This window comes from Alligator mississippiensis, chromosome 1 (genome assembly GCF_030867095.1).
Source record: "Alligator mississippiensis isolate rAllMis1 chromosome 1, rAllMis1, whole genome shotgun sequence".
Lineage (NCBI taxonomy): Eukaryota > Metazoa > Chordata > Crocodylia > Alligatoridae > Alligator > Alligator mississippiensis.
The window spans coordinates 469,179,569-469,192,606 of record NC_081824.1 but is presented as its reverse complement, the minus strand read 5'-3'; the positions used below and the strand labels follow the sequence as shown (position 1 = coordinate 469,192,606).

At 43.6% G+C, this 13,038-nt stretch overlaps 1 protein-coding gene across 2 annotated transcripts in view; it reads right to left on the bottom strand.

Moving 5' to 3' along the window:
* Nucleotides 1-13,038, bottom strand: part of UVRAG (UV radiation resistance associated) — a 143,590-nt gene that overhangs the window by 118,903 nt on the left and 11,649 nt on the right. For both annotated transcript variants that reach the window (XM_059722560.1, XM_014601517.3), the window contains exons 2-3: nt 5,389-5,506; nt 2,406-2,440 (exon numbers count right to left, since the gene is read on the bottom strand). In XM_059722560.1, coding sequence (XP_059578543.1) covers nt 2,406-2,440; nt 5,389-5,506 — 153 coding nt within the window. The remainder of the gene's footprint in view (nt 1-2,405; nt 2,441-5,388; nt 5,507-13,038) is intronic.

Below are 13,038 nucleotides of genomic sequence, written 5' to 3'. Positions count from 1 at the left end.
ATAAACTTCTGGCTACACAGAAGCCATCTACAGGCTGCTGACACTGAAACCCAGGCAATGGAAACCATTTCTGGACCTATACGCTTCACAGCTTACTGTGCTTGCATACACAAGGTGATGTTCCATAACCTTCACCTATATGCAAGGGCTTCAGTGCAGTTTGCCTCCAGTCGTCAAATACTTCTAAAAGCTCTAAATCTCAAATTCCTAGAAATTACGACGAATGACATGTCTAAAGAAGCTGTTATGACCAAAAACAAAAAGTTAAACTTAAAACCTGTCTTACTAAATTCTCTCTCCACGTTTGTGGATATCTATAGCATGCCATGTGAATGCTAGGCTGCTACTTCTAATACACGGTCATTTCAGGGAGTAGAAAAATTAAGCACTGGATAGCTTGTTCTGGGAAGCTAGAAGCAAGGAAAGCAAAAATGCTGTGTGGACTTTACTGCCAACCATCAAAAATACAAGCCAAGTTCTGAGTCTTGTTACTTGTTTCCTTTAAGAAAAAGGTTTCTGTAGGGCTTGGCAAGTCATTACAATTGCTGGCACTGGTATGTATCATAACCATAACCAATTCTCATCTAGATAGTGAAACAGTCAGACTAGTACTAAAACCATCTGCTAGATTTACAGCTTGCCAGACAAATTTACCCTTTTCAACACTTTAATAAGTTTGCAAGAAGGCTTTACTTCCTTCCAAACTAAAAGCAATTGGCCAAGAGAACGCTGTCTTGTTGATGCGACTAATATGCCAAAGCAAAAATACTTCCAAAAAGTGTAATTTGCTGAAATGTTACTGCCACTCAGTAAAATTCAGCTTCTAGGTATTTCAATCCATTTGAAGAGGGCTTGGAACAGGGACAAAACTGTTATTTTCTTTCCCAATTAAGCTATTTTGAAGTATGACGCACCCTTCTTAAAGGCCTGTTGTGGAAATTAAATTATCCTAATCAAAGGGACAGCAGACAGTCACTTATCCTAAAGACAGTTAGGCCCAGGAGCAAAGCCAACTATTCAGGCAGAACTACCTAACCAAGAGGCCAGATCTACGTGCTACATCTTGTACAACCTGAATCAAGAATCACCTTGGGCAGTAACAAAGAAAATCTCTTCAATATTCCAGGGTAGGACTTCAGCCTAACGTGAAGCAGGAGAGCGTACGTATCAAGGCTTTGGGATCATATCTTTAGAAATTATTAATAGGGCTGAGGACCTTACACTCAAAAGTGTCTCGCCATTGCTGTATACTCACAGTTGAGTGGTCGGGCAGGAGATCCCTAGGAATGCTACATCTTAAGTGCCCAGCTAAACTTGAAAACTATGGAGCATCTGAAGTGAGCTAGGTTATTTTATACATCTGCTCTATATCCCTTGGCTAGTTTCCATGGTTTTCCAATTGCAATGTGGGATTTCTTTTAAAAAACACTTTCCTCTGCTGTTGACAGGTGCAACAAACCAACTATAAAAAAAAATGCTATCAAAGGTACAAGAGATTTCTCAAACCATTCAGTTAGTAACCCTCAACATGGCTTGTAACCACAGTAATGAGTTCAGACTTACATGACACTGGGTGCATCTAACTGTCACCATATAGCGACGTTGCTATGGTGCCGTGCTTTAGTACTTCCTTTTGGTGCTTTAGTACAGTAAAAGTTCTGTTAACCGGCATCTTACAAGCTGGCACGCTCAATTAACCGGCACGCCAGCTTGTAAGATGTAGTGAAACTGGAAGTGCCCACCGTGGCACTTCCAGTTTCTCCAAGCCCCCACGGCCCGGGGGCATAACAGGCTGTGCAGGGCCCGCCTCCCTGTCCCATGGGGCCCATGCAGCGGGAGGGGCAGTGGGACACCTCAGACGCAGCGAGAAAAGCGGTGGCCTGGACAGCTCAATTAACTGGCATATTTTGTTATCCGGCATCCCACATTATGCCGGATAACGGAGCTTTTACTGTACTTCCTTTTGGAAGTACTAGAGCACGGCATAGTAAAAGCCCATACTGTGCCATACACACAGTTAGATTTTGCCACTACATTATAGTGACGCATTAAAATGGGGAAGCACGCTGCTAAGACAAAGTAGCTGCTGATCATGTGTAGACTCATGTGATCACTATATTGCTATAGCACACCAAACAGCGATACAGGGTGATGTGTAGACGCACTCATTAAGTTGTTAGTGTGTTCCTGATAGCCTGAAGTTATTACACTAAAGCACTGCCCCTTCCCTTTTACAGTCTGTGAATTTTCAAGAGTAAACACCACAATTACATCTGGTCTGGAAAATGGAAGCAAGAATTGTTTCAGGTGTTGTCTTCTGAATACAATGTAATAATAGAAGATGTGACGAGAGACAAGTGAAGCATGCAGATTTTTATGCAAGACAGTTGATATTAAAAACTTACCAGAGAGTTCTTAATCACCTCGCTCTGATAAAATTCTAGAGAAAGGAAAAAACAAAACGGAGGATGAGCTAAGAAAAAAAAACTACTTTAAACTTAGATACAACATCAATATTTATTCCAATTCAAACACCGGGCTTTCTAAAATGAAATAGGTTCATTCCAAGTCCTAAAAATCAAGTGTCCACAGAGATGACTTCCTTGCATTAGCTTGAAGCCAATTCAGCTCCTGCCAGAGCCAAATCAGATTCAAACAAACAGATTTTAAAACAGTTATTTTATGACTTAAAGACACAGCCTCAATTAAAAGTCTAACTGGTTGGTTAAACTTGTTGGACATCAACACTTAAGTTTACCACCTTGCCTCTACTCAAGAACAGCTTTTTACCAGATAAAATATTCTAGATTCAATACATTTTCTTAGTTGGGTTGTGTATTAGGGGAAGAGAGTGCCTCGAGCTACACTATACCTAGGATCTCTTGTTGAGATCTGAAAGACGCTTAGTTCACCAAACAACCTTCTTGGTTACTAGAAAGTAGGGTGTTACAATATAGGATCAGAGCAAAGCAGAGCTGGAAGGGACCTCCTGAGGTTATCCAGTCCAGCCCTGTGCTCAAGGCAAAAATCATCCCCGACTAAACCACCCCAGTCAAGTGTCTGTCTGATCTGCTCAAGAGCTTCCCAGGGTGGAAATTCCACGGCTTCTCTAGGAAACCTGTTCCGAAGCTGAACTGCCCTCACAGTGAGGTTTCATGACAGCACCTGCACTCTTTTTCTGAAATAGGGAAGAGTAATGGCCATGTTCCAGGATCACACAGGACTTCAGGTGTCCGACAGAAGTGCTAGAACAGCAACTCCCAGCACTAGTGTGCTGCAGGCACACTACTACTGGGGGGAAGGGGGCACACACTGCATGTAGGGCAGGGCACAGACTGGGATGTAGTGTCCCCCAGGTGCAGCTAGGGTGTGGCAGTGGCAGTTTGCAGATGTCTAGTCCCAGCACAGCCCACCAGGTGCAAGAGGCTGTGCATGCCCATATTCAGGGAGCACTCTACTCCCCACCCCAGTGGTGCCGGCACCCTGTGGTTTCACAGGGATGCATGAACTCCACTCCCCAGTCCCAGGGTGTCTGGACCAGAGACCAGACATTTGCAAACTGCAACTGTGCTGCCACTGCTTTTCCCACTCCCTCTTTCTGGGTACAAGAGAGTGAAATGTACTGCCAATTTTAACCTAAAAAAGATGCGCCCCAGGTAGCAAAAGTTTGGGAAATGCTGTGCGAGAACTAGATAGCAAAACTGCAGTTGTCCCTGCTGACTCATGCTGCAACACACAGATCTTGTCAGCTCTACCCAAACAGCTGTACGACAGTTTGGGATTTCTCTGGGTTGAGGTAATTCATGCTTGGACTGGTTTAAAAAGGAAGCTCTAGCAACAGCAGAGCTGGGATGGGAGGAGGGGGTGTATGGGGAAAGGAAGGAGGGGGTGAGAAGGCAGGGGAACACCATTTCTGCCAATGCATATGCCTTTAATGCAGCGCAAGTAACAAATTAAGCCATAAAAGGGGGGCAAATCTGAACTACACAGTGCAGATAAATGTTGTCTGGAGCAAGATAAGATTACCATCTGCTTGCAAACTTCTAAAAAGGAAGTTTAATGTCACACATCCAAAATAATTTAAGAGTGTATTAACTACATTACAGTGACCTGCTGAATGCAACATATCTTCAGCCTTAGCAGCATTAGGCAGAATCTTTTCATCAAGACTAAACTGTTTCAGTCCAGGCATATTAGTCACCCACCCTCTTCGCAGGCCACATCTGGATACAGCAGTGGGGCAAGCAGCATCGGGGAGCCATAAAGATCAAGGCACCTGTTGCTCACCCCCTGGCACTGACACACATACCTGACTTGGCTCCATGCCCCTAAATTCAGCAATGACACCTGCCTCCCACTCACCTCACCACCAAGCCAAATGACACTGCTCTACTGACCAGGTCTGGTCCATAAGACAAACATTTGACACCCCAGTTTAATCTAATAACCTATTCTAGCTATAGGTATTTAATCCTCAAACAGTGTCAGAGGTAGGGAACGGACGTGTAGAAAGAGTCTAATTCGTTCAATTGCCAGGTCTCATATACGCGTATAAGAACATACGACATTAAGACCACAGCTGCTGTTCCCACCATTATTTTAAAGCAGTGCATCCCACCTAAAACAGTGAAAACTAAAATGGTTTCCCCACTCCTAGCCTAGTAGGTTAAACCCATTCTTCATTCACAATCTTCTGAAAAGCTATGCTCAGCAGTCATGCTGCTACAAGGCTAGGAGTGAGGAAACAATTTTCAGTGGCAGAATTCCAGCTAAAGAAAATATTTCAAGAAGAATTCAACCAGAGTTACCACAGTGATAAGCACCTTAGAAAATACTTAAGATATATTATGCCCCAAACCCAGGCACAATAGGAGCCCAGGTCAGATGCAGGAGAAGCAAAATATGTGTTCCAGAGCTGGCATGGCATGGGAGAGGAATGTGCCTGCTGCTTCAATAGTTTAATCTTTTTCAACTGCTGAATAATGTCTGAAGCTTAGAATATACCAGCAGTAGGAGACCAGGCCTTTAAAACCATAATTTGAGTTACTGCACAGTAATGCAGTGCTCCATCATACAAGTTCTGGCTCCTTTAAACAGAACAAGCCATTGAAAGCTAGTGTCAAGCTGACCAAGTTCAATGCTTGGATCACAGCAAAGAAACCTGCACGAGCCAGATTAGAACCGGCTACATGTTCTACTCCTTTTCCTAACAGCAGGAAAAGTTCTCTTGTACTTTCAGATGAAATACAAGTCTCCCAATGGTAGTGAGACTCATTGAAATGCTGAATTTCAGTGAAAAAGCATGCCAGAGGAGAGCATTGTAGTAGTACAGAAAGATGGAGAATGAGAATATCTGTAACAGGTTTTTATGTTTTGTTTTGTTTTTACCTTTATATATCCTGGTGTTATCACACAAGTGAAGCGTGAAGTAGGTATCCAGGAGGCGAAAACCATTCCTATTAACAATATTTCGTGCAGCGATATTCCGTAGGTGGCGAAGCCGTCGCTAGAAGAGGGGGGAAATAAAGGGGAAATATTGAGAAACAGGTGGTGGTAACTGGTTAGGTAAACAGCCACTTTGTTCTACAAAAAAGTTGTAAGAAGCAACCTTAGAATTCAATAAAAATATCTGGTCTGAAGAAGCCTCTTGTCATTAAACCAATTCAAATATTCAGAAATTATTAATCCAGCTATGAAAATGAAGTGCATGAAACAGCAGTAATGGATTAACAACTGGATAAACAGGTAATAAACAGTAGCCTACAAGTACCCAAAAGTAAGATGGTAAGTCTATTCCTTGGCCAGACCCGTTCTGTGCAGCTTCTTATGCCAGGCCCATCACCATAATATCCAAGCACCTTCCAGTAACAGTGATAAGCCGCTGAAGCAGTCATGGCACCCAGATATTCTGTGTCATTTGCGACACAGGCAAAAAGTCTATTTTGGAAAGATGCTGCTGGGCATGTAGAGCATGAAGTAGCTGTAAAAAAAGTGACCCAAACCAAATACACATGTGGCTGACTAAACAAGGCTGTCCCAACTCCTAAGAGCAATAGAAACTTGGTCACCACACCCTTAAATAAATAGGAATCTCATTTTTAGAAAGCTGTCACTCCTTGGAAGCCTGGGCAGATGAATCCAGTCAGAATCCAAAATGTCTTTGAATTACTGAGATCTGTTACATTATAAATTAAAAAGTTTACTGGGGGGGGTTGTTTTAACTCTTTGCACAGATTTGGTCCAAGAGGAAGTGGCTGATTCCAAAGTGAAAGTAGTAAAAGGCTGATCAGAAGTGAAACAAATTAAGCGTATTTTTAGGACTCTGGCACACAATACTGCCCTGCCTGGAGCTCAGGCATTCCAGAGAACAGCAAATCCAAGCTAAAATAACGTGCACTTTTTTTCTGTTTACACACACACACAAACACAAATATATATTTTGTATGTGTGTATACAGACATACACACACACACACGCACGCAATCATCCAAATTATCCAGTTCTGACAACCTGTGTTTTAATCCTAAATTCTGGGCCAAGGTTACCCAACAGATTTCAAGTCCCAGCAGAGGCCCCTTGATTGCAGGCAAGCATCTCCATTTCACAACGGCCTCTACGCTCTGCACCTTCCCAGGCAGCTGACCATCTGCTCAAGTCAGCATTTGCAAAAGTCTTCAGACACGTGCACGAGGCCAAACACCCTTTTTCTAGGCATAACAAGTTATTCTGAACAAAAGAGAAAAGATTTTAAAGAAGTTCTCTATTATTGCCTGATGTTAACTATTGCCAGCTACTGCCACTTAATGTCCAATACTTGTCAAAAAGTTCTCACTGGCTACTTTAATATGCACTCTTTAGTTTACAGTTCTTGTCCTCCCAATCCGGTGGTACTGCTTCATCCTCCAGACCAGGGACAGGCAATTATTTTGGGTGGAGGGCCACTTAATGGAGTTTTGGTGAGCTGTCCAGGGCTGCATGGGTAGCCCCGCCCCTTGACAGGTGCCCCATCCCCTCGTCACCATCTTGGGACCAGAAGTCCTGCCCCTAACCACTGACCTTTGCCACCGTTAGTCCCTGCCCTTGCCCCGAGAAGTACTCCTTTTGGGAAGGGGGTTTGCAATCTTGGAACCGGAATCAAAAACAAATTGTATACTAAAAAAAACCACCAAACCCCCCGCCCCGCACCAAACAGTGACAATAGCATATTTTAATTTTATTAAAAATATATATTTTTGTCCTGGGGGGGTGGGTGGGTAGGTGTGTGGTTATATAGTGATTGCATAATAGCTCAAATTGAGGCCTTTCTCTTGTATATTGGGGGAGAGAGGGTATGGGTGGGTGGGTGTGGAAGTGTGTGCGTGGGGGGGGAGAGGGTATGGGGAGGTGTAGACGGGTATGGGGCGGTTGTGGGGACGTGTGGATTAGGATGAGTAGGGACTACATGCCACTACATGATTTTTGAGGAAACCACAAGTTCAGGGAATCTCTGCCTGCACCCTGCCTGTTGGCCCTGGCCCCTCTCCGCCAATTGGCTGAGAGCGCTGTCTGTTGTGTGGCCCTGTCCCCCTCCACCAATCGGCAGCAAGGAGCAGGGTCACCAGGGCTCCTCAGCCAGAGGTATGGGGGCAACAAGGCAGACCCCCGCCACACTGAGCCTGCAAAAATGGCACCTGGCCCCAGGACCTGCCCGTGAATTTGGCCAGCTGCCTCCTTGAGTTACGTAGGCCCCTAATTACAAGGGACTACTACAGCAACAAGACTACACCAGTCACTTCCAAGTTGCTGGTAAATTTACAAGCTAGGTGTGCAGCTTCTTTTGAATGACAAAAAAAACCAGTGTCCCTATCTTTAGCTCTGCGCGCTTTGGAGTTTTTGTTAATTCAGGACCTCTTGGCCAGAGACATTACCAGGGATCGCTACGTGGAAGTAGCTTTCGTCGATCCCCGACATGCATCAAAATTTCAAGCCATAAACTGTGACAAGGCATAAGCAACCACAATACGAAGTCAAAGGAGTTATTCACTTCACCCCATAGCAACTGTTACTTCAGCAGTTTTTACACAATATATAGCAACACAAGCTTGCATACCAGAGATCCAGTCCAAGTCTTTGGCATACTACAGGGACAAAGGCGGCTTCTGAAGCATTGATTAGAGATGCCACCCTAAAAAACCATTACAATTCCTCCAGAGTACAGCTCCCCCCCTTCCCAACTGGAAAGGCAGAATTAGATTTCGAAGCTGTTGCAATGCAAATATTTTGTAAGTCCTTGAGTGCACACAGATGCAACCAACATCAACACACCTGACACCCAACAGAAAAGACAGTGATGACTAATAGCTGGTTTCCCCGACCGTCAGCAAGCCCAACCTTCCAAATATTACAGTGAGACGCTAAGCGGCATGAATAAGTAGTTTTTGGCTTTATGCAAAAAAAATGGCTTTGACCCTGAAAGCAAAGCATCTGGCCTGTCAGCTCTAGTGCAGCCGACGTTATATCCACCTGGGAGCTGCCATGCTTAAGTTACTCTGATTTTATCACTGCCACACTAAGCATTCAAACTATCCAGGTGTTCCCTTCTGATAGACTGATGACCTTGACAGATGGGACCATACAACAGGGACCATGCAGCAGTCCATCAGCTCTACCAGGTTTCAAAACGTCTTACCCAGAGCTCAAGGACCCTCCAAAAAGGAATCTGTGTGGTTTAGTCTCTGCCATCCCTAGGGGAACCCTCAGACCTTTTGCAAGTTCCATGAACTGTTAATATAATTTCCTAACCCTTCTTAAACCAAATGTAATTCTGAACTCTGTGCAAGCAACAATGCACCCGGTTTCACCCTTACTAAGCAAGAAAATGCCAGCCAGGCTGCACATTTCAGACTCCAAAGTGACACTGGAAAAAACACAAAACAAAAAAAAAACCCTGAAAAAAACAGGGTGGGGTAGGAGGAGAAGGTGGGACATTGTGAAAAACACCCTGGAAGCTGTGAGTCAAATAAAATGAGCGTTTCAATACAATCCTAACTTCTTTCTTCTTGCCTTTAAATTCTTCATTACTTGTTTTCTAAAGTCATCATTCTTGCCACATTAAGGTGAATAACTATTTCCCCCAATATGAAGTCATTGGCAAATAAAGCCGACATTCTAACAGTAAAAGGGATTCCAGGAACATGAAGATTTATAAATGTAAAGCCCTATTATTAAAAAAATATATATAAATAAAATAATATCCGATTCCATTTTTTTTTAAAACCAACTAGCATTTATTCCAGTGCTTCGCAACCTTTTCCAACTCACGGCATCCCACAGGAAATGCACATTCTTCACTTTCACTCTTTTTTTTCTGACTACAGAAAAATAACAGAGCAATTTTTCAGTCACAGACAGCCCAGAAAGCCTGTAGCGGAGCAGAACAAACACTATGGATTCCTACTTGAAATCTCTGTATGTGTCTTGTGAATCATGTTTGCACACCTAACAACATTAGCACGGTCACCCTGTATCACCCCTAAAAGGATCTCAAGCCTCCTGAGGGTGCTGCAGCATCCTGACGGACAATCACTGGTCTATTCCTTTGCTAATTTCTGCCATAGTGTCTATAAGCCTCCAAAGCTGGGGTGCTAATAACCCCAGCACTATACAGAGAAGGAAAGTGCTTGTTTCAGGAAGCTCATGATATAATGAAGGATATAATGCGTTAACAATGAGTGATGAAGGCTTGGGGGAAGAGGACCTGTCACATGATCTAGCCGAGGCCACCTGCGTTCACAACCAGGTAGTTTAACATGAAATGAGAAACAGGAACGGTCTGTTAAAGCCAACAACTCCATTGTCAACTGATTGATTGAGGTCAGCACCATGGCAGGGAGGGAGCTAGGAGAAAGCATGAGTCATCTTAATACAGTTCTTTCGTTACCAGTTATTCACTTAGTTCAGCAGAGATTTGGGGGGCTTTGGTATTCTCTTTTCCACATTAAAAAGCATATACACATGTAAATATATTTGAATTGAGTAGCTTTCCTCCATGCTTTCGTGACCAACATAATGCTTGGATAAGTTATTCAGGCCAGGACATTTTTCCTAGTTCAGGAGTCAGCAACCTATTGCCTGCAGAGCCACTAGATCCAGCCTGCAGTAGGGCAGCTTTGGCAGAAAGGGGGCTTTGACTGAGCCATGACACAGCCAGGAAACAGAAAGATGGCAGCCAGGTCCTAGCACTAGCCCCTGCTTGGACCTGAGCTGGGTTATCTGGCCCACCACCAAAAAAACATTGCCAACTCCTGTCCCAGTCCACTGCACTATCCAGGAAACCATTTGAGCAAAGGGATTAACAGCTTGACATAGTCTTTAGATCAGGGGTGGGCAATTATTTAGGCCTGTGGGCCAAATAGGGAGTTCGCTGTCATGAGCCGAGTCAGCACACTCCTCTTTTCCCCCTAAGCAACAGCTCAAACCTCCCTGTGCGGGATGGGGCCATGGGTGGGCATGGAGCTGGCAGGGGCAAGCAGCAGCTTCAGCAGTGGCAGCTCAGCTGGGGCCCCCACCACCACCAGCTGCCCCAGGCCCCCGCACCAAGGACCCACAGGGCCAAGCAGGACCCCCCACAAGCCAGACAAAGTCCCTCCACAGGCCAAATCCAACCCACAGGCCATACTCTGCCCACTCTGCATTATATCATTTGATTCAACTCTACCCTAACCTGGGACCAAATGGAAGCGATTCCCATATTATATTTGGTTGGTGGATCTATATGAAGCAAGAGTGTTACCTATTTCTCCAATAACAAGTAGCCACACCACTCAAAACACACAAGTCAGGATTGTTTTATTAAATTACTTAATAAAAACAGGCATGAAAAAGAAAACTGTGGATGTCAGGGGCCCTAAAGAGCTGTACAGAATTTAATCATGAAATATTTTTAAACTCTCATAACCAGATATATAAGCCATGCCAACAAATTTTGTTGCAAAATTAGTTATGAAACTGATCTCAAGCTGACTCAATTAAAAAAAAAAAAAAAAAAAGAAAAAAGGACCAAATGAGACTACTAAAAAATTTTACTGCACTTCCAAGTACTTGATTTTCCTCAAGTTCAAGGACCAAATGACGAGCAGCTGAGCCCAGGGACAAAGCAGTTTGCCCAGGGTGACGCAACGAATGGCAGGATTCTCTCTTATCTAGTTATTTTGCATTCAGGATTTGATAATCCAGAACAGTACACTCATAAATATACCCAACGTATTGCTAGAATACTGCCAAACACCACATTTCTACCTCCTCCTCCTCTGGGGAGCTAACTCTGACAAACCCTTGACAGCTTGAATACCTCCATCCCTCCAAGGTACGAGCGGAGAAGCTCAAATCATTGAAGGGGCCCGATGATAGGTGAGACTTGGCCGATAGTTAACAGCGAGCCTCCACGATACCTCAACAGCTCCACGCAGAGATCTTGGTCCCGCTGCAAGTTTTGGATTAGGGTCGGCTAGATGATGCCTTGTCAGACATAGCGACAGCTTGTGCAATGATTGATCATCAACGGGTATTGGTCGGCCTCTGAAGCTATTAACTAGCAGTTACAACCACAGACCCCAGCTAGATTTGGGGCCCCAGCGTGCCTCTTCACAGCACGCAGCCAGGGTGGATAAAAATCAGTGTGTTGGAGGGTTTTTTTTGTTTTAAATCAAAAACTGGGGGGGGGAAGGTTATTTAAAAAATAAATAAATAAATTTAAAAAAAATCACATTTTTATATTTAATCGTAATTTTTTTATGATGATGCTTTAAAAATAAACAAACAAACAAAACCTATATAAAGATCGTTTTAAATTTAAGATCTGTTAGAGCTCAAAGAGATCATCATGGAATAGGGATTATAACTTATAATTATATATTTGAGACAATATACTCATGTAACCTTTTTTTAGAAAAGTTTTATAAGTAGGTCACTTTCCAGAGACTCCTCTATAGATTAGTAAAGATTAAAGAAAACCACTCTAACCAATGGGATCCAGTGCTCAGTCTAGAAGATCCTATTAAGCATCTCGGCGATGCTTAGTTTCAGTTCTCAAATGGTGGATTTGTGTCTCCAGAAATAACATTCTTGTTAACAGCAGTATATGCAGATGAGAGAGAACAGAGCTGATTACCTACCCATCAGCCCTCTCATCTCTCTGCAAGTTTGCATATACAGAGTCAAGCCCTTACCTCTCTCTAAAAGTACAAAGTTTCAAGAAGTTAAATGAATAAAGGATTGTTACAGTAGAGTAGATCTGGGCAAGGAAGGAGTCTGGAGATAAATGCAAGGACAGAGGAGCAGTAGAAACAGTAGAGAAACATTTTGAGCAGTCTATCCCAGAAGTATTGAGGGATAAGTTTATGAGGATAGCCTCTCCATTGATTTGAGATCTCGTGAGGGAATAGTATGATAGAAGGGAAAACTTATTGTGGCAGCAATAAGGCCTATACTGGGTGAAATAATTTGAAAAGCCCTTATCTGGACTCATCTTTGAACTTTGCCATACTGGTTATTATATCCTAACCCACCATTTGGGATTCTTAAAATTCCCTGATGGCTTAAGAAGCAATCACATTTGCTATGACAGCAGAGGGCCAACCTTCTTGGCAGGCACTACATTCTCCCCAAGTGTCCAATACCCCTTCTCTACCCAATCTACCACTCTGCTTTCTGCTCCCTGCCCCCCTGTGATCTGCATGCCACAGAGACTGCCCATGCCACTTGTGGCATGTGTGCTATGGGTTGCGCAGCCCCGTACTATGGTACAGACCTATAGAACTGAACTTACTTAACTCCGGCTGCCCTCTCAGTTCCTTCTCTCCTCATGTTGAAAGCGACATCTCAACACTTTGCCTGCTTGCCTATCTATCTATTTTTAAAATCTCCTCTGCTGCCCTCTCCCCCCGCTTTTTGAGAAATCACAGTTTTGTTTTCACTTGAAAATTCTGAAAATACTACCCTCCGCAAATATTTTTCACAAGAGATTCTTTATAAGTCCTTTAAAAGAAAGGGTATCAGTGC